Source organism: Leuciscus leuciscus, assembly GCF_965113295.1.
Source record: "Leuciscus leuciscus genome assembly, chromosome: 15".
NCBI classification, from domain to species: Eukaryota; Metazoa; Chordata; class Actinopteri; order Cypriniformes; family Leuciscidae; genus Leuciscus; species Leuciscus leuciscus.
In genome coordinates, this window is record NC_138739.1 from 16628820 (window position 1) to 16651373 (window position 22554).

General features: G+C 37.5%; 3 protein-coding genes across 3 annotated transcripts in view; all 3 read left to right on the top strand.

The window, feature by feature from the left end:
• The window catches only part of LOC309476157 (natural killer cell receptor 2B4-like), a 32413-nt gene extending 18310 nt beyond the window's left edge, over nucleotides 1-14103 (top strand). The window contains exons 5-6 of the mRNA XM_082139383.1: nucleotides 12112-12176; nucleotides 13783-14103. Coding sequence (XP_081995509.1) covers nucleotides 12112-12176; nucleotides 13783-13836 — 119 coding nt within the window. The 3' untranslated portion in view covers nucleotides 13837-14103. The remainder of the gene's footprint in view (nucleotides 1-12111; nucleotides 12177-13782) is intronic.
• Nucleotides 1-22554, top strand: part of LOC309476195 (uncharacterized protein) — a 65952-nt gene that overhangs the window by 22350 nt on the left and 21048 nt on the right. The window lies entirely within an intron of this gene.
• LOC309476110 (putative inhibitor of apoptosis) lies at nucleotides 2897-6145 on the top strand. The gene is made up of 2 exons (XM_082139302.1): nucleotides 2897-5393; nucleotides 5718-6145. Exon 1 carries the CDS (start codon nucleotides 3230-3232, stop codon nucleotides 4283-4285), a length of 1056 nt encoding a protein of 351 aa, XP_081995428.1. The 5' UTR covers nucleotides 2897-3229; the 3' UTR covers nucleotides 4286-5393; nucleotides 5718-6145.

Here is a 22554-nt window from a genome sequence, read left to right on the forward strand (position 1 = left end):
CTGATTTTTTTCACTATGGACTTGATCCTTTTTAATGCTGTTTTCTCTCCATATTTATTCTGTAGTTCCTCTACTGTGTCTTCCAACCTCCCTGTTGTTCTTCTCCAACTGTGTTAACCAAAGAAAAACAGTTAGAAGAATAAAATGTATGTACAATAGCAAAAATAAAGTTAACATAAAATAAACACATTCATACACCAGTTCAAAGTCAATGAAGCGGCTGATGCTGCAGTGTTAGAGCACATGCTGGCCGGTGAACAGACGCACAGCAAGTTAAACCAGAGTTAAAACAATAGTCTATGTTAGGCCAATAACAATAATAGTCTATGTTAGGACAATACTATCTGATAATAGCTGATAACGGTCAAAGTGTGAGATAAGGTGCAAGTAGCTAAACTAAACATTTCATATTTGACAGAAATGTTTTGAGAAATGTTAAACAATGACAAAAATAATCAAACTAATCAACTTTTTTCTAATTTCTTTTTTTTCTAAATTGTGATTTAATGTGAGAGGAGAAGAAACACATAACGTGTACATGAATGAATGTGTACAATTTAATAAACATATTTACCTAACATCCATAGCCTTCAGTAAATTAAGGCTAAGTTCCTTTTTGTGGACAAAGTGAACTTTGGAGCGCTTAAAATTATCATTTGGAACTCTTTTATCAAAAAATATGTTGATAATGATTAGTTATGCCAAATGATAGTTTGGCATGCATGGGATTGTTTGTCCATAGGCTAGTGAGAGAGAAATACATTCTACAATGATATAAAAAATATGTCTTCAATAAATGCCTATTTGTTTTTATTCTATTCTTTAATCCACGCATAAAATAGGTTTTTTAGTTTTTTTACAATTCAACCTCTGGATACTGCGTCACTCCCACACATTGCATCGTAAGCGCATAATATTACCTGCTCAAGTACTTCTTGATGAGTTTCTTCTGTATTAAACAGCGAATTTTCTCAGTCAGATCGTCGCAAGATCTCAGGAATCCTCTCACACTGCTCATGTTCACGCGCTCCATCGCTGCACTTGTGTGTATGACTGAACGATTCAAACTTCCATAAAGCGTGCCAAAACAGCAACGCGGAGATGTGACGTCACGTATAGAGCGGGCGTTCGTAAAAAGCACATCTTTGCATTTCTTCTGAAACACCCTGTTTAACAATTTTTAACATCACCATTCTCAATCTATTGTAGCCTGTCTATTTTCCTTACACTTTTAACACTTATCGAATTGCCGAGTGTGAATGTAATGTTTTGTATGGCGTTTTCTTTACACTTTCCCCCCGGATATCATATTTTTTATATATCTCTTTGGTCATATACGACAGTATTCGCATGAATTGGCTTGATTTGATAAAATCTTCACGTGAGACATTTACATTATATTATTATATCATCCTAGTTTTTAAATAATGCTAAAATGTATATGTTAACCCTTTATGCGGATATGCCGCACAAGGTTCTCTGTTCTCTGGTTCTATGTTTTTAAAAATAAAGACAAGGATGTCTCTTTCTCAAAATCTGTGCATACAAAGCTACTTTTGTCTCATTGTTTGAAGAAAAACTAAAATGAAATACATCCTACTTTCTAATGTGTGTTACAGAACTTATGTTGAACAATTCACCCATGTAATGTTTAATCAGATTTTGTAACTGGATTGAGTGAAAATAATAAACTTCTCTCCTAATAATCCCCTTACATTGAATTGGCTCTATCACTCTCTCTCCTCTCTCCACCTATAGCTGGTGTGTGGTGAGCGCACTGGCGCCGTTGTACTGTGGCTGCCGTCGCATCATCCAAGTGGATGCTGCACACTGGTGGTGGTTGAGGAGAGATCCCCTGATATGATTGTAAAGCGCTTTGGGTGTACAGTAGTACATATGAAAGCGCTATATAAATGCCCGATTCTATTCTATTCTTCTATTCTATTCTTCTCTCTGGAGGACTTGGATAGGACTTGGACCCAGGACTTGTTGTTTATGCAGGACCTAGTTATTTATGGCTTTCCTGATGACAACCCCTATTCAGCCCCTCCAGCGGGGTGGGTGGACCCCAGCCTGATAAATATTTCAGAACATTGCACGCTCTACTCTAGCTCTACTAGCCTCGGACTGCTACGCCACTGCAACAAAAGTTGAAAGTCCTGTTTGTCTGAGCCTGACGCAAACTTCTGACCCACAAACTTCCGAGCATTAACGCACGATTGCACCGCAAGGGAGATTCCAGGAACATTCCAGGAGATTCAGGAGACTCGTCGAAAAGCTGAAAAAATGGCGGCGCAAAACCTGATGGAGAACGACTCCCCGTCCAGTTCTGGCGATACGGGGTACAATTATCCTCCGGTGTGTGAGTGTGCCACGGGCAAAGAGTGTCGTTTAAGAGCTGCGCTGGACTCTATGTTTAAAGATCATTTTAGAGGCCAAATGGTTGGCTTGATGCACAGGATCATCGACGCTGCGTGTGATATGAAAAAAGATTGTGCGCAGGATACCAAACGTGTGACAAATCTCAAAAATGAAATGGACGTCGTAAGAGGCTTGACAAAGCCATGGCCTGATGTAACACCCATGTTTTTTAACGGCAAAGAGCCGATCGGCGTAATCCTCAGAAAAGTTCTGGATGTGTTGGGTGGATGTTGCGACGAATTCGAAATCACAGAAATTCTCGCTATATGGACATTTGTAACGGATCTCTGTGTGTCACTGGTGTCAAAAAATGCAAAAACTGACGTTGGTGAATTAGTTGAAAGTCTGGTCAACTATACCCTGGAGCAAAACATGATAGCCTGCAGAGATTTTCTATTCTGGTTAGACCATCTGTAAATGTCTTTCACTCAAATTTCTTCTTCAATGTATGAAAGTATAATGTTGAAATAAAAATTACAAAAAGTCATGCGGTCATGTCTGAGCTCATAAAAATAGTATTATAATAATAATATTTAGAGTAATATTTAGAATATTTCAATATTTACATATTTGTTTTCTGCATTTTAATTACCGTATTTCCGAGGCGGCAATACAGTTGTATCATATCAAATGATACAACTAATTTGCCCGCCGTGTACAGAAGAAAGGACATTTTGTGGTGTTGTTCTTTGTTCTCATTACATTTTTTAATAAGATGATGTGTTCTGTCATGGACGACTAGACACTAGTCATGGGATGTCCGGCAGAGAGAAGGGCTTGAGTGGATACGCCCTGTGGTCCCATTTTTATGTCTTCATCAAAAGTGCCCTTTCCCCGCTTCGCAACGAAGCCATCCTCTTTCCACCCCTGCGACACCCGTTACATCGACCACCACGGCATCCGTATCAGGCCAAACGGAGGAGTTTACTTAAACATGGATATGTCTCACCAGCGCCCTCCGGCTTGTCAGAATCCTGACATGCGTCGGGAACAGGAACGCCTTGACACCTTTCAGAATTGGACTCTTGCACCAGTAGCTCCGGCCGAGCTTGCCAAAAGTGGTTTCTACTACCTTGGCCAGGGCGACAGAGTGGCTTGCTTCAGTTGTGGAGGCCAGCTTAGCAACTGGGAACCGGGAGATCTGGCAGTATCAGAACACCAGAGGCATTACCCCAACTGCCGCTTCGTTCGAGGTGACCGTGCAGATAATGTACCTTTATCTATCCTTTCCAATGGATCGGCAATGCAACAGTGTGAAGACCGGTTGCTCACATTTGTCAACTGGCCCTCAAGAATAACTGTTCGACCAGACCAATTGGCTAAGGCTGGTTTTTACTATGTTGGTCGTAATGATGACGTGAAGTGCTTTTGTTGCGATGGTGGACTCAGATGTTGGGAGTCTGGTGATGATCCATGGGTAGAACATGCCAAGTGGTTTCCAAGATGTGAATACCTGCTGCAAGAAAAGGGCCAAGAGTTTGTCCATCAGATTCAAGCAAGATTTCCAAGACTATTTGAGCGGCTATTGACTAATGGAGACAGCAACTCGAGAGAATTTGTGAGAGAACAAGAGAACAATCCTGTGGTGACGTCTGCTTTAGAGATGGAATTTGAGTGTGGCCTGTCGGCCCAGACAAATGAAGCTGCATCACCGAGTCAAGATCTTTCAGACTTGCCTATGGAGGAACAGTTAAGAAGACTTCAAGAGGAGCGCATCTGCAAAGTTTGCATGGATAAGGAAGTGAACATTGTCTTCATCCCCTGTGGTCACCTAGTTGTGTGCAAAGAATGTGCGCCTTCTCTGAGCAAGTGCCCCATATGTAGAGGATTGGTCAAAGGCGCTGTCCGTACTTTCCTATCATAAAATTTACATTTAACATGATGCATAAAAACAATGTAACCAAAATTAAATAAGAGCAACTAATATTTGGTCTTGTTTCAGAGTCGGTGAAAACTATGTGAACTTTGATGAGGCCGAGAACAATAGCGCTGTTAAACAAGAATCCAGGTATAAACAAGATATAATAGTTAGACGATTTATCTAACGCTTGAAATTGACGATAGGTTAAAATATTTCAGCATTATGCAGAATAAAAAGAAGATCATAAAAAGAAGAGCAATTATTAAGACACAACGTCTGTTTTCTGGATCGGGCCTAAAAGACGGATGCCTAAAACTCTGGTGTGGACGGAATAAAAAATGAATCATCCCCCCTTTCACATGAATATAACACTTATCAACCGTAATTCATTAGCTTAACTGTGTATAATAACAAAATAAGTGTAATAGTTAGACGAGTTTAAACTGTAATAGGTAACAGAAAAAACAGCAATACTCATCTTTCACGTCGATGTTTCGTAGACATAGCAGAAAGATTCACTCTCATACTAAACACTCTCATACTAGAAGGACCTATAAAGTATAGGATACATTCCTATATGAACATGTTTGACCACGCTCTGAGACTATATACTTTTTGCAAACTGTACAAAAACAAAAAGAAGCAAAAAATGTCAATGACAAAACCCCCAAAAGTCAAAACTGATCACTATAGTGGCTTTTTCTGTGTATGTTTTTAAATGGCTCATGGTGATGAAGAATTAGAATTTACTATTCGTGCAATTTTATCTGCAGGTTTTACCAAAGTGTGGAACTTTGATGAATATGCCTCTCTCGGTGCAATAGTTTAAGTGTAAAACAGCATGTACTTTTGTGTGATTCGTATTTGTGTGATTCATATCAATTTAGTCAAACAGAAAGACTATCGCTTAAATTCTTAAGCGTCATTTATTTCTATAGACGGCTCTCAAAGAAACGTTTTCATCTAAAACACATACGGTCCAACATACAACATGTGAAACAGTGTCGCCTACTATCTGAACAAGATGACTAAATCTAGCGGAGTAATAAAACCATCATCATTTGGAACCTTTTGTGTATTTATTATAAACGGCTCTTTTCTTAGTGATTTGGTGTAAGAGCCATTATGCTCTATTTTAAATGTTTGTTGTAGTTCCACTGGAGAACACTGGGTGGAGTATGGGTTTAGGGTATATATTTAATCAGAGAGCAAGAGAGGGCAGGTGTAATGGGGAAGCAAACGATTTTTGACCGTGAGGATCATGAATCATGTAAAAACATGCTAACTGTTGATTACAAAGTGTTTGAGCATCAGAACTGAGCCAGAATAAAGAAGACAAATGCAGTATTGGACTGGAAGTGTATTTGTTTGGAACCACGCGTCAGATAGCCCTACAAACACCTCTAAGGGACAAGATGGTAAATTGTCGCTACAGGTCTTTTGAATCTTACATGGACACGTTTCATTCCTGTATAAAGATTGTTTTAAAGTTAGTCCATAGTCTTTACAAGAGTGTGTAAAAATACACCCACAGATACTAAGTAGGAGAAAATCTAACTGTAGATTGTGAATATTCCTTTTTTCAAATAATTCATCTCTTTCATTTTGTGCCGGATGTTAAAAGATAAAGGTATTAGTTAATAACAAACAAAAAGCTTTAAATCAACATAATATGAATAAAATATGGTGTAATTGCAGTTTGAAAATGTTTATTTACAAAGTTGTGCGTTGTGAGTGAGATGAATTAGAGATTAGAGAAATCTAACATTGCGTGGTTGCACTATGCCTGAAACTTAGCCATCGAATCACTGTTTTTTCTTTTTTCTTAAAAATGATCTTGTTTAATCGTGTATTCAGTCCATATTTATCAGGTTTATATTTGTAGAAATAAGCCAAGTACATTTATAAAACAAGTTAATGGCCTTGTGTCAGACAACACTACAGGTCTTTTTATTCTAACTTTAAAAAGTGTAATAGAGTATTTGATTTTTACAAATACCTACACCAATGGGCCTAAGCCGCTGAAGTTATGACTTCTGAAGGCCTCTCATGTGTAGATTCGCTCGGGTTGAAAAATGGTATTTTATTAGCTAAAATCATTGTCTGTATTCATAAAATATGTCCTCACGGGTGTAAAATGATCTTTCTTAAAATCAGATCATTTCTTATCTTTATTTACATGGGGCGGGTATGTCCAAGGAAGCTTCCGTGTCGTTCCGCCATCTTGAAAAAGACCAGAGAGGTACAAAAAGCGCTAGCCTAACTCGACACATTTCATCATCAGCACTACTATAGTCAACAACCAAATGATGACTTAAAAAGGTTTGAATTATTACATTAAAAAGGCGTAATTGACAAAAATTGTAATTCTGAATTAAAAAGTTGAAATAAAAATTATGACTATGCGTCATAATTATGAGATGAAAAGTTTAAATGATGACGTACTAAATTGAAATTATGATAGATAAAGTAAATATTCCATAGTGAAATTTTCTGAATTCAATAATTGTATTTGTGAAAATGATTCAGTACCGAATCTTCAAGAAACTGCTTGTTTCTGCACTTCGTGTAGGCCTCTAAGACTATGCATAACTAAAAATGATTATTGATGAACTTGAATAACTTGAGTTTTGTTGGCGATGTAAAAAAATTGTCTTCCCATACCGGGAGTCGAACCCGGGGCAGCCTGGATGAAAATTTGAAAATACTGCCCCTGGCACATTTGAAAGGCCGCACTGCACGATAAATTATTATGCAGGATCAAAGTTATGCAGGAGAAGGAATCCTCGTCGCCCAAAAGCAGAAATTTAATTGATCGGGATGTAAATAAATAAATTTCCCAGGTGGAAAGAGCTAATGAAGGAGAAAGACTTTGAAAGGGAAGTTGCCTGCGTTCTTCTCGACGGGTAAGTCAAAGTTACGGTCTAAATGACGAGCTTGGTTGTGTAAATCATTATATAGGCAGCATAACGGTAGAACATGTATAGTTAAACTCGATGAAGTGCTATTGGAAGACATGTTGTCATAGCTTCTTGGCACATTTACCAAAGTTGCAAAAAGCGAGTGGATGGAAGAATCGCTAGATGGGAGAAATTCTTTTGGGACTGCTATATAGGTCTGCTATAGATCTCCCCAAAGTCTGTTCATGCGACCACCATCAACAAATGCTAACATTTGAAACTTCTACATATATTTTGAGTAGATAACCGATAGTATATTCTCAGTAAAGGGTTTCACCTTGTGTGTTTCCGCACTGATTAAGGGTAGTTCGGGAGATACAAGTAAAAATGATCTTATACGATCTTATACTTATACTCTGAATTAAGACGATGTATGATTTTTACTTTGATTTTCCAAATGATACAACTTTGACTAAATAAGAGCAACGTGAAGTCCTAGGATTTCTTAAAAAACATTGTGACAAACCTTGACAACATGTTTCATGTTGTATGTTGTATGTAACAATCTAAAGTTTTTGAACAGACGCTGTTTAGTAACAATAATACCTAAGTCTTCTAAGAAGATAAATAGAAGATATGGTTTTAATAAAACTTTAAAGATTTGATTTAAACTTTTAAGGTTATGCTTTTAAATGAAATTAGTGTAAACTCTGGATGTACTCTGGAAAGGCGTTAGCAGACTAGATTTACTGCGACATTGTCCGCCGAGACTCATCTGTTCTGTCGCCCTATATCCTGAAGCTTCAGTTCACACTGTAGTTTATCACTGAAGGATTTGTTTTGTTTTGTTCTGTTTATGACAACTTAAACTATTTGCTTTTTTGGATCGTTTTTATCATTGCATAAAGAACTACTTCACCTCTCTGGAAATGTAAGGTGTTTTTATTTAGCTAAAACTTTGTTTACATTTTATAAAATGATTTATTTATTTCATTTTTAATGTAGTTTTCTGTGATGGTCGTTTTTAGGTGTACGGGATAGCTATGGAAAGCCCCCACCATAAAAATTGAAACCCAGCATGGAAAAAAATATGCTGATTGAATCTTTTTCATATAAATTAGATTTAAGACGACCACCTAAAGTTTTGAACAGACATTGTTTAATAACAATTATACTTTAGGTCACCGTTAAACAAAATAATTTATATCATACATAAGTACAGATAAATAGAAGATGAGTATGTATTCAAACTTTAAAGATATAATTTAAACAATCTTTTAAAATATCTAATGTAAACTTTTACGATTATGATTTGAAATAAATTTTGTGTGTACAAAACTTTTGGCTCTGTAAAGGCGTTAGCAGACTAACATGACATACGCTCTGACACGATGCACAGAGACTCATCTGTCATCCGATATTCTGAAGCTATCATTATTGTCCAGTAACTTCTTTCTCAGCGCTGATCGGAAGGACCTTATTTCTGGAAGATTCCCAGTTTCTAAATGTTTTCATGGTTGCTCTCTCTGAAGATAGGCCTATGTGGTTGTCATTTTCTCACAGATACAACTTAAGAAATTACTGAATATTTCACAGGCGTGAGATGACTTGTGACACTTCAATTTTCAAGTGATTTGACATACCCATGATAAATAAATAAAAATACTTTGTTCAAGTCAAATTTTTCCACAGACCATCGTTGTAAAATATTTGTTTTTATTAAGACTTTTAATAATTTATTTAAAACATCTTTTATTTTTAAAAGATGTCATTTAAACATTTAGGATTATAAGTTTAACACACCATTCAAAATGTCTCATCCCATCACTGAATACACCCCTCTGAGTCAGAGACGCTGGTGTGAGAGAGAACCACTCTGTGATTTATAGCTCTCAACAGCTTCTTGAACATGTAAGTTCAAGAGTTGTAACTCTAAACATGTAAGATGAATTTTATTTATTCATCTAAAATAATTGGTTTCAGTATATTTATATAACCATTTTATTTATACACTTTTAAGGAACAGTATGTTTTTCAACTTTTGTGAGTGTGATATTAGGAAACCCCTTCCTCACTTTCACTGTGCTCTGGTATGCGAAGGAGAGGGGTCAAAGCTCACATGTGAAGGGGCGCGCACACACACACACACACACACACACACACACACACACACACACACACACACACACACACACACACACACACACACACACACACACACACACACACACGTGTTTTACTTTTTGACACACATACCGCGCGCCTCCCTATGTTTTGAGACGGTGCTTTGAGAGACATTCAGGAATGACTATATGAATTCAGTTGTGTAAAACAATTTTGAATCCATTCATACATTGCATTTTTTGTGGACATCAATGGACAATGATGTGTTAGGAGCCACTTCTTCAACTTTCTCTCTAAAATAAGGTAAGATGATTTTATTTACTTTTAACTAAAACAATTGGTTTTAGTAAGCTTTTTATGTTATATTCTTTTAAAAGAACTGAATATTTTTTCAACCTTAGTAAAATTATTTTATAACCATTACATTTATACAGTTTTAAAGGTATGTTTATCAACTTTAGTTTAATTATTTTTGTGGGCATCAGTGGTATGGACATTGATGTGTTAATTTTAACTCAGTCATTTTTTATTCATCTAAAACTAAAATAGTTGGATCAATAAGATATTTATATTATACTTTTAAGGAACGGTATGTTTTTCAACTTTAGCAAGATATTTTATTTTATATTATACACTTTTAAAGGTATGTTTTTCAACTTTAGTTTAATTCTTTTTGTGGACATGAATGGTATGGACATTGATGAGTTAATTTTAACTCAGTCATTTTTTATTCATCTAAAACTAAAACAATTGGATTAATAAGATATTTATATTATACTTTTAAAGGCATGTTTTCAACTTTTGTTAGTGTGAGATTCACTTGACAGTTACACTGTAAGGAGGGGGGTCAGAGCTCGCAGGAAGAGGACGCGCGCATAGACACACAGACACGCGCGCGCTCCTTATGTTTTGAGACAGTGTGAGGTCATTCAGGAATGACTATATGAATTCAGTTGTGTAAAACAATATTGAATCCATTCATACATTGCATTTTTGTGGACATCAATGGTATACTTCAACTTTCTATAATAAGGTAAGACAATTTTATATACTTTTATCTAAAACTAAAACTATTGGTTTTAGTAAGCTTTTATATTATACACTTAAAAACAACCTTAGCATGATAATTATTATATAATTTATATTATAAATTATATAAAGGATAGGAATGTGAAATAACTAAATGTTTTTTTCAACCTTAAATTGATTTAGATTATACACTTTTAAAGAGTACATTGTTGATGTAATTTTTATCTAAAATAATTGGTTTTAGTAAGCTTTTTATTTCATATTCTTTTATTCATCTAAAATAATTGGTTTCAATGTATGTTTTATTTTAAAGGATGAGATTATTTTGTGTGACATACGCTTCTCACTTTCACTGTGGTGGGGGCGCAGGCACAAGCAATATAACCACACACGCACACACATAACTGGGACAAAGTTCAAACAAACGGCCAAAAACATCTGTTCAAATATAACTACCCGTCAAAATTATGATTTAGTCCTACATAGGTCACCGGGGCAAAAGCAACTGTCAAAACCCATGATCGATAGGCTAGCAGGGTCAATAGGTTAATTAGAGTTCTCAACGGGTCGGGTCGGCCCGACAAACCCGACGGGACCCGCGGGTTCGGGCCGGGTTCGGGTCGAAAATATAAGCAAATGACTCGGGTCGGGTCGGACCTCGGGCTTAATCTTTTCCGCTAAGTAAAAAAAACAAAACATTTATTAATCATCGCTGCTGTTCACCGTAAAGAAAGTCTGGCTGCTGCGTGCAACGTGCATCATGGAGAGGGGCGGGGGCAGACGCCGCTGCGTGCACGCCTTTAGCCTGGAGAAGAGATGGAGTTGGTGAAAAGTAAACTTGCCGCAGGTGAATTCACCATCGCTACTACAGCCTATTTATATATTTAAAGTTTATTGTTTCAGTTGTTTGTATTGTTAAAAGGTGTGAACATTAAAGGTTGATTTTAATTCGCGTCTGCTGGTCATGATAATTACGTGTATGAGAAAAAAAATTCCGACGCGGCGTCGGGCCGCGGGCCGGGTTCGGGCAGATAATTCATGTTGATGTGTCGGGTTACATCGGGTCCGGGCTTTAAAAGCCACGGGCCGGGTCGGGTCGGGTTGTAATTTTCAGGCCCGTTGAGAACTCTAAGGTTAATCCCATGACCGCATTCCGGAAGTTCAACCTGTCAATCATAAGGTCACCGGAAGTTCAACCTGCCAAAAGGTCAAAGGTCAAAGTCGTAAATCATTTTGACACAAGCCGCCCCATAAGGACTACTTTGCTTCGATGATGAAAAACCAGATAATAGCTGCCTGCGAGCGATATTTATAGGCCTAGACCACGCCCATTTCGGCGGGACGTGACGCAGCGGGCGCGAAGTGCCCTGATTGGGTCTGACGTCACGCCAGGCCTCGCTCGATAGGCTGCTGCAGTTGCCGCAGAGCAGCCAATAGGCGCGCGAGCTGTCTCGCCTATGTCTGCATTGCTGCTGCAACGCGTTTTGCATTATTACAAAATTAAGGATAATTTTTGGCTTCAATATCTCGCGGAAAAGGATTTTCCCCCTAGCGTAAGATATCTTACGCAGTACTCGTTCCCTCTTCTAGAGAGAACCGAGGTTACGTTAGTAACCGAGTACGTTTTACTCGTGGTTTCCCCTATTAAATCGAGTCATGCAGTAGCTCTTTTGCCACTCAGTCCGGATGAGGAGGGTCGTATTCCGGTGGGAAAGTGACGTTGATACACCCTCTATTGTTGTTGTTTTTACACATTTGTCATTATTGTTGAAACAGTTCAGAGTGGTGAAGAAATAACATACGCTGATCCAACATTCTACAAAAGAAAAGCAATGAAATCGGTAAGATAATTATTATTATTATTTTTAATATGGTGTGTGTTTATTATTTCAGCAGTGAGTCGGATCTAGATGTGTGTTTGTGTGTATGAGTTCAGATATGTGTGCTTATGTGTCTGGGTAATGATCTATAACACACATCAGCAACACATCAAATCAGAAACCCTTATTAGGGCTTTTCACACTGCTCTTAATCTCAGGTTATTGTTGTTCTAAACCCAGCTCTTAACCCGGGGTAAAGGAACGTTTCACACTTGTAATTAGTAATTTAGAAAAAGGTTTATCACAGCTTTTTACCTAAGGTTATGAAACCCTACTCTGGAGGGTTAGCACCGCTTTTGTGCTGTTAACCCTGCATTGCGGTGTCAAACCTGTACATTGTGAAACAATGTGGTGTGGGGCTGCATGATTAATTGAAATTAAAGTGATAGTTCAATAAAGGTTATTATTATTATTATATAAAAGAAGATATTTTGAAGAATGTTGGTTGTTGATAGCCATTTTTTTCCTACTATGGAAGACAGTGGCTATTATCAACGGTCTGGTTACCGGCATTATTCAAAATATCATCTTTTATATAATAATAATAATAACCTTTATTGTATTAAAGGGTCAATCAACAGGGACTTTTATTATGAAAGCGGAGTCGTAATAATATTCCTGTAGTGAGCAGTGTAGTTAGTTGAGCTGCCGCTATCTGCTGTGTCTGTGTGAGCTGTCAGCTGTAAAGACGTCCATTCCTGTATGTTTGTGGTGATCGCTGCAGATGTAACATCAAGATGTTAGTCACTGAAGTAAAAACTATATCTATACATCATTGAATATACACCCAGAGGGGTTTCCTCATCCATTAACTAATCAGAATCTTACAGTCCAAAACTCTCTCAAACATTTATCTATAGCGCCTTTAACTGTACATCTCAAAGCACTTTACAGAAACAAATAAAACAACAAAAAGACCCCATATAAAATAATGCACAATGAAAAATGTATACAAATATTCAATTAAAAGCTACCCTAAAAAAATTAGTTTTAAGGTAAGATTTAAAAATGCTAAAAGATTTATCAATCGTTAAAGAATTCCATAGTTATGGAGCTATTGAAGAAAATGCACCATCTCCCATAAATAGTAAGCGAGTTAAAGGACACCCAGCACATCCTCCAGTCTCTCTGATAGTGTTGATCTCTATCATTTAACATTTAAAAGACCAGTTTCAGATGAATGAAGGTCACACGTTGGAGTATATGGAATTAAAAGTTCAATTAAGTATTTTGTGGTCAACAGAAGAGAGAAACTCATACAGGTTTAGAACAAAATGAGGGTTAGTAAATGAAAATTTGGCTGAAAGTATTCTTTCTGATTTTTAGTGTAAAAGAAGTATACTTATAGTGCACTTAAACTTCTTTTTTGTAAGGGAATGCGGAATGGCAGTTTATGAATACCCATTAATTATTAACCCTGGGGAAATTTTGAGCAGTTTGAAATGTGAAGTGTGAAGATTGACCCATGGTTAACTATTTCAGGTGTGTTTTTTTAAGTCTGTCTGATAAATGGTCAGTAATGTTCTTGATAGCTACATCTGTGATGTGAATGTGTGTTTTCTTTCAGAGAGTTCAAGAGGAGGAAGATGTGGTGTATGCAGGAGTCGCCATGAGACACTGATCAAACTGTGATTCTATTTAAAGGTGCAGTGAGCGATTTCAGAGAAACACTGTTGAAATCAACCCAAACAAACACACCCTTCCCTTCATTGCCCCGCCGCCAAAATGCAAAAACAAACAATGCAAGAGTGGATGTCTTATCATAATGTTTTGCAAAATGAAAGCAAAGATGACAAACGAATGACAAGAAAGAACAACAAACGAACACGCATATACAAGAGTATAAGCAAGGGCCCTATCACACATCTAGCGCAATGCAACTGTGTTTTGCTAGTTTCAGCCTGAAGCAGTGATCATTTTCATGTCCTGCGCCACGTTGTTTAAATAGCAAATGCATTTGTGTCCATCTGTGCGCCCAGTAGGAAATTTACAAAATATCTTCATGGATCATGATCTTTACTTAATATCCTAATGATATTTGGCATAAAAGAAAAATCGATCATTTTGACCCATACAATGTATTGTTGGCTATTGCCTCTGTGTATGTTTTCAGGCCTTCCTTTAGGTCTCTCCAGTGCTGGAAAGCTTTTCTAATATTTACCCTTTGACGCATACATTCACACCAGTGTGATCAGTCTTGGCTGGTCCATGAAGCGTATGATCACACAAGATCATGATTAGAACTTTCAGTGCATCGCGTGATCAACTGTTAAATTAAAATGTGCTTTCACGCTTTGGCTGGAGCTGAGCCAGAGACGGACACGCTCAGCGCTTGACATATATCACAACTATTCCGTGTTTTCAGCCACATAATGTTTTATTTTAGGTTTCAGACAATATACACAAATACTAGCAAAACAATACATGTATGCTTGTAAAATAGACACTGATGTCTGTGGAAGTGGATATGATTATCCTTTCTATTAGCCTATAATTGGATGACACGTTTCATTCATATCAGATACACATTGTATAGGTAACTATAAAGTTTACTCTATTCTTCTCCGAGTTCATCTGCCTACTTTCATGTATTTTGGGAGAAACTGATGAATTTATGTGTTGTAAATCTGACAGATCCGAATCTCTGAATTGTGGCAAAAACTAACATGGCGGCACTCAGCTAATATGATCATTATAACGTTTTTAAAATAACAAAATACATTCATTTACACATATTTGAGAATCAGAATATCAGAGAGTTCATAATATAGATAACAAATTTGTGAATATTTTGAATAATTTTTTTTAAAAAGCTATACATCTTTCATACAGCACTATTGTGGCTGCGGTGTATCACGTGACAACCATGACGTGTCACAATGGAAATAATAAGGTGATGCATTCTAAAATAATGCTCGCCTTAAAAAACTCAGGCCAGGGACTCAGCTGGAATATTTTAAAGGAGACATATTATGCTTTTAAATCGTTCCTTTTTACATATAAATCATACATTTGTAGTCTATTTAAAGCAGAACTGCAATGCTTGGGTCTGAATTCCTCATTATTATAGCTCCACGGGCCCCTTTTCTACCCCTTTTCTGATGTGCGTCTGAGAGCAACTCGTTTTGGTGCGGTCTCTTTAAATACAATTGAGACACTTCATACCCCGCCCCCTCTCCAGGATGCAGAGGTGACACTCGGTTCAACTCCACCCCGTTCGGCCATTTTTGTAGTTTGATAGTAGAGATACGATTATCTAGCGCAGGGGTCGGGAACCTTTTTTGACCAAAGAGCCATTTTTTCATTTTTGGATAATGCATTTTTCCAAAAGAGCCACAGTAGAAAAAAAATTATATATATATATATATAGGCTATATATATAAATTAAAGACGTGCTTTTTTCAATAAAAAATTCAACAGTAGTAGGCTAATTATTAGGTCCATAGACAACTAAAAACAAACAAATATTCAGCAAACAATAAATTAGTTGCAATATGGAATTAATTGTGCAGGGCTTTCACTGTGAGGTTGAGTTACCAAGTGATGAGCATAAATCCTCTTATGTGTGCGTGTGTGAGAGAGAGAGAGTGAATGCACAGAGTACATCTGCTGTGTTTACGTGAATACTCGACTTGCCATTTTGAAATATTTCTGTTTATTTGGCCGCTTAGGCGCGCAACCGAAGACAAAGGCTACTTGTCCGTGTTGCGCTCGGAGCGCGCGCACAGCGTCCTGTCAGTAGAATTCAGTTCTCTTTCGCGACTTATCACGCTTTTAATATTTATTTTCAATATAAAGCACATCCTGTTATTTTCTTTCTCATTCATTCATGTTTTGTTATTAATAACTTTAAACAGAATCGTCAACTGAAATCTGCGCGGATTATCAAAAAATACGACACATTTATAGGACATAAAGGGTCTCTGCGCAAATGTCTCTTTGCACAGCAAAGCCCCCGTTTCAATAAAAGGATATTTTAAAGTTTATAAAGCCTACTTTTACATTTTCGCTGCTGTTCTAGAATGGTTTTCGCCAGCTTGAATCCAGTGCAGGAGCTGTAGGTTACCACAGAACACTCCCGAACAGCACTGAACACGCACTTTTGCCGGTACAACTTGAATATTATTATTATCATAAACTTTTAATTAACTTAAGTAGGCTGGACTACAACAAGGGAATTGTAATTGGCTGCTTTTTCTGCAGAGAGCCGATCTCTGTTGATGTGTTTTAATTGTTTCATCGATGGTTTGTTGGTAAAGGGTGAGAGACCTCGCGAGCCACATGATTTTTGCCAAAGAGCCAGATGTGGCTCGCGAGCCATAGGTTCCCGACCACTGATCTAGCGGCACAGAAACTTTTTATTCACACGCTATTAACAAAATGTCAACAACGGAAGACTTGTCCAGCCAGCCTTACATGTTCGAGCCAGAGTCGGAGCGAGATGAAAATGAAGACGACGAACCTGCAGAACAACGTCTTCATATGGATGTATCGCAATGGTGTGTTACTGTATTTACACATGAAACTTTGGTCTTCCGACCTTTTACCACCGTGTCGATTTATTTTGATTAATATGTGCGAGGGAGAGAGAGCAAGACAGCGTCTAGTTTGGAGACGGTGTCTTGTTTACATTTTCGCCTGGCTCTGAAGAGAGAGAGAGAGCGCGCGCGACCAGGTCTCTCTCTCTCTGCTCGTTCTTTCAGTTAAACATGCGCCCTGTCCACAGTCTATGGCCCTGTCACAAGCGCGGCAGTTCATCTACATTAGACGGTGTAATGAAGCGTGTGGGTTACTACATCCAACAACCGAACATTTTAACTTACCCTCTCGTAACTTCTGCATCTTTTAGCTTGGACTACAAAATTGCAGCGAGAAATAAAAATGGCGAATTGCTCGAAGTGTTGGGCCGGAAGTCAATGTCCTTATTTGGCAGTTCCGCTGCAAATACTGTGACATAATAGTTCACAAAACGTCATAGATAACATAAAAATCGGAACAGGTTGAAAAATAAGGCCAAAACAGAGTATAAAGATATCAACGAAGCACCTGAAGAGAATAATTTCAACTTTTCTATACTTCTAAACACTCCAAATATACAACAAAATGCATTTAAGGGCTAAAAAAGTGGATTTAGCATGATATGTCCCCTTTAAACTTGCGTGCGAAAGGGTTAATGCGGGTTCTAGAGCTCTTGCCTGATCAAAACCTTTCATTTTCCAGTGATATTCCTCTGAGCTTTTCTAATGTCTCTCAGACTTATCTTTTTCTAGTCTTTCTTCAAATCTTCCTCTTGCTCACCCTCTCTCCTCCCCCATCATTAATGGACATGCCCCCTACTACTGATATACTCTCTCTCTTTTCTCCCCATCATGAGTGGACACGCCCCCTACTGCTGATTGGCTACAAGTGTGTTGTTCTGCTCAGTCCAATCCACTCACAACAGTTTTCTCAGAAATATCTTACTGCAAATTTAAGGGCTGCCAACTATCTAGAAATCAAATACCCAAAAATAGTAAAGGAGGTGGATTACTGTATTACTGCAGATTTTTCTTGTGAATATAATGATATATGCATATTTTGGTCCAGATTTACTAATAGCTTGTGCCAGCATAACCCCTCTTTTGGCATTTCACCTTTTTCACTTATATTTGTAGGCGTTTCCATTTCAGATGCAAAATGTATGGGAAGAGAGGTCTGCACTAGTCAATTTACTTGTATTTACGCCATTATTTACCACCCTAAAAAAGCACATCTTAAACCAGACACCAATTTGTTCTTGGTAGATTGTGTTGCTCAATATGGAAATGACCCAGCCGCATCTTGTGTTCTTTATGTGTGCATTGCCAGTAGACATTTTTATGGTTTTGCACTCTAACGCCAGTTTGCACTGTTTAGTAAATCTGGCCCACTGCAGTCACACGCAGACCTTGAGGGCCAATATTAGGGCATCATACTAATGGTGTTCATTCATTAGATAATGAAGTGATTTTGTTTAGTGTATGTATGTATTGTTTTCAGATTCTGTCATGTTACTAAAGTAATGTGTATAGACTGCACTGTGTGTCTCTGCTGATAAAGTTGATCCTGCTGAAGTGCCATTTATGATGAACACATTATTTTATATTATTTTCATATTATTCTATGCCTCATTTTTAATATATTGTTGCCTTTCCACTATATTTTGTGATAAATGCAAAATAATTGATAAATAAATATTATAATATATAGAACATTTTCCTTTGATATCCTCGACATTTCATTATGTTGTAAAAGATAAATTATTTTTCTTCTGGTCACATATATTTTTGGTTTCTAATTTTACTTATTTTTTAACAGACATGTTTTACTTTTTTTACAGACACGTTTGGTCAGAAAATAACAAAGACTCCATTACTACTCCATTCATTGTGATATAAACATATTAATATAAATATAGATGAAAAAAAATAGTACTTGGATACAACTATTACATGAAAAGACTGACTTTTACAAATAACATTCAAACCTTTTAAACGGTGTTAGGGGATTTACAGTGTAAGACTAGTAGTTGGGGCTTGCTCCTTTGGCCCTGATGACTAATTAACATTCGACTTCCCCCACACAATCACTTCCTCTCAGAAACAACAAAGAACTCACACAAGAACATGGTGTAATGTGAATGTTTATGTTTTTGGTGTCATTTGAAATGTCTCAAAGTGAGTGGTACAAATATCTCATATTCAGATATATAAAATAAAAGGAAATAAGGTTTATAGAAGTTTAGAGAAAACTCAGAGATAAGGCCTGATAGAAGCCATTTTAGGGTGGTCCCCCCATCCCCCATGTCATCGGTCAAGAAAGTAAAAAGGAAGGTGTTTGCTCTCGCTCTGGTCTCTTTTAGGCTGGACGCGGATCGGATAGGTCTCTCTCCCTCTCTTTCTTTCTCTCTCTTTCTCTCTCTCTCTCTCTCTCTCTCTCTCTCTCTCAAGCTGGGTAAGATTATTTGGTGTAACCAATGTTATAACAATGTTTTAGATATTTGAATTGATTGTGGAATTGATATCTGATATCTGAAATATTAAATTGTTATATGTGATTATTCTAACTGATTGTGACATTGTTCATTTAATGGTTGAAAGGAATAGTCAAACATTTGCTCACTTTTAATGAGGCACAGATATTATTAAAAACCTTTAATTTATGGAGTCAGATGAATTAACGAGTAAATACATATGATTAATGTATTACAAATTTAACCAACCAATACTTTGCATGAGTGAGGACAGAACGCGCGATGACCTTCCGCGCTGGTCGGACGCCGGGCTTTGGGCCGATTGAGCATGAGCTTACAACAGTTAAAGACCCAAGGACCAGGTTTAATAATTAAGACCAGGAGTTAGATGTGCTGTCAATTTAAGACAGGGGTGGGGAACGTTGGTCCTGAAGGGCCACTCTCCTGCAGAGTTTAGTTCCAACCTTAATCAAAACACACCTGAACAAGCTAATCAATGTCTTTAGGATCACTAAGGCTACAATCAGGTGAGTTTTTTTTTCAGGGTTGGAGCTAAACTCTGCAGGACAATGGCCCTCCTGGACCAACGTTCCCCACCCCTGATTTAAGACAAGAGTCAGAATTATAATAAATTGAAGACATTTTTTACTGAAGATAGTTTGCAGTTTCATCAGCAGAAGTCAGCTTTAAGGAGTTTGTAGGCCACCCCGCTTACAGTTACACAGATCACAGCAGTTATAACTAGGGTTGCAAAGGGGCGGAAAATTTCCGGTAAATTTCCGGTAAATTTCCATGGGAAGTTAAGCTGGGGAATTTTGGAAATATTCATTACCACGGCAACCGCTTGCGCGTCCACTCTGAAAGTAACTGTACACATAAGAGACGTATAGATACATTATTTAAGGTTATTTCTATTCGTTAGAATATTGATATATGAACTTGTTGTCAAGTAAGCCCCGTTGCGAGCATGTGCGTCTCTCTAAACTTTCAGTGTGCTGCACTGCTCTAGTTGACTTCTGCGGTTGACATTTTCTTCCGCTGTAACGATATATTCCATCATACCGCCCAGCCCTACTTATGTATGTGGTAAATAAAGTTATTAGTGGTGTCAACAATAATCGATTCGGCGATGCATCGCAATGCGGGGCATGCACGATTCAGCATCGATGCGGCAAAGTGCCATAATCGATTATGTCACTGTTTTAGGGGTGTAACGGTACGCGTATTCGTATTAAACCGTTCGGTACAAGGCACACATTTTCAAACCGAACGGTTATTTCAAATGTAAGCGCGTCGCGAGCGCGCTCATAATGTAGACGCTGGCGCGACCACAACATCAATTGGCAAACGCAATATAAGCGGAACTAAACTGAGCTACTCGTGACGGACTGTTTATCAGTTTGGACCAAAGCAGCGCGAGCCGATCTTATAGCCTACTACACAGCGCTAAGAGATCCAGTAAAGAAAACATTTGAACTCGCCACTAAAGTAATAATATCGCTGCGAGATCTAGTGAGAAACATTCACATTTCTCCGTTATTAACGGATCAAACAGCGCTGACGTGGAAACCAGGAAGAAACATTGTGACATGAATGAATGAACTATCCGGTGTCCACAGATCTGCAATATTCACCATGGATTTACTGTAGTAACACTAACTGCAACTTTGGAAGTTTGGCAGGAATAGTAGGCTATAATGCTTTCAAGTAACGTTATGTCGGATTTATTTCGACATTATGAATAACATTGCTGCCTTCAAATGTTAATCTGAACTAAAATAAACATTTGTTTATAAGCACAAAATATTACATTTAATTTTTTCCAAGGAGCTGTTTTTTTTTTTATATGCTCAAAAGAAGAGTAAATTATAGCTCCATCATTGCTCAAAGTAAAAAATATCATACTTTATGATGTTAGTTTTAATAAATAAAATAATAAAAAAAAAAATCAAGGAAATTTCTCTGGCATTTCTTTCTTTTTGCTGTATCGAAAACGTACCGAACCGTGACACAAGTGTATCGTATTGAACCGAACCGTGAATTTTGTGAACCGTTACACCCCTACACTGTTTATTTTCTGGCCTCGAGTTGGACAATAAAGTTGAAATTTAATTTCAAATGGTTCTCAAGCAGAGAGAAGAGAAACATTTCTCATTCAAAGCACTGACAGTAGTGATTTATGTTTTCTTTTTCAGGTTTGAAAATGCCATGTCCAATACCCTGTACCATTCAATTTTATTTTATTTAATGACATTTATGTCAAAGATACAGGAGAGTGATAATACACACATAGCAGCCGATAAAATCTGTTGACTGATGAAAAATTTGCCTTGTTGTGTGCAGTAGAATTTTGATGCATCGCAATGCATCGTAGAATCGAATTGTATCGAATCGTTACCTGGTGAATCGTAATCGAATCGAATTGTGAGGGCAGTGCCAATGCACACCCCTAAAAGTTATGCTAGCTTATTTAGCATCTAACTTATCAGCTCGCTATCTACTAGATGAATACATTTGTATGTGATATTTGCAATTTAAACATTTAATAAATATATTTCCTCATAATATCATCAAAACTTACTTCACTTTGTTTAGTCCACAGGCTCAAATGTGTGCCTTCAATAGTCTTGTGCTTTGGGCTTCTGTACATGTGATGGAGGCGTGCACAGTGCCAGTAGGGGGTGTGGTCTCAGTAGTGCACAGTGCCAGTAGGGGGTGTGGTCTCAATAGCCATGCAGTAAGCAGTGTGCTATGTGCATGTGATTGAGGAATGGCATGGATATTCAAGTGTATTTGAATGGCATCTGTTTGTTTTAGTCAAGATTATGCTAAAATATACTTTCCTCAACTATATTTAAGTTCCCTATGAAGAGCCAACCTTCAACTTAGAAAATTCCCAGTTTATTCCAGTTTATTCCCATAAATTCCTGTTTATTCCCATAAATTCCTGTTAATTCCCTTAAATTCCCATTAATTCCCATGGAAAGTTTCCATCTTTGAAAATTCCCAAAATTTTGCAACCCTAGTTATAACCATCACCAAGGTCTAAGCTACAGTACGTCCTTTGGGTTGAATGATTCTGATTGGCTGAGAAATAGATAAACAAAAAAACACATAGAATTATTTCACATTTTCACACATAGACTGATAGGCAGTAGCACATCTCCATAGTCTGCACGGCTGCCACCAGGACAATGAGTTATGTATGAGTGGCCCTCCAGGTCGCAAATCTGGGTTGCTTTGCACTAACATGTCGAAGAAAACAAGTCAGTCAATCTCCAATAATGCCACTTGTTCCTTAACCTGTAACCTACTAACACACAAACACACACACTGAGACTTTGCTCC

What these genes read in the sequence shown, in the direction of transcription:
- LOC309476110 (XM_082139302.1), top strand. Translation starts at nt 3,230, where the DNA reads ATGTCTTCATCAAAAGTGCCCTTTCCCCGCTTCGCAACGAAGCCATCC.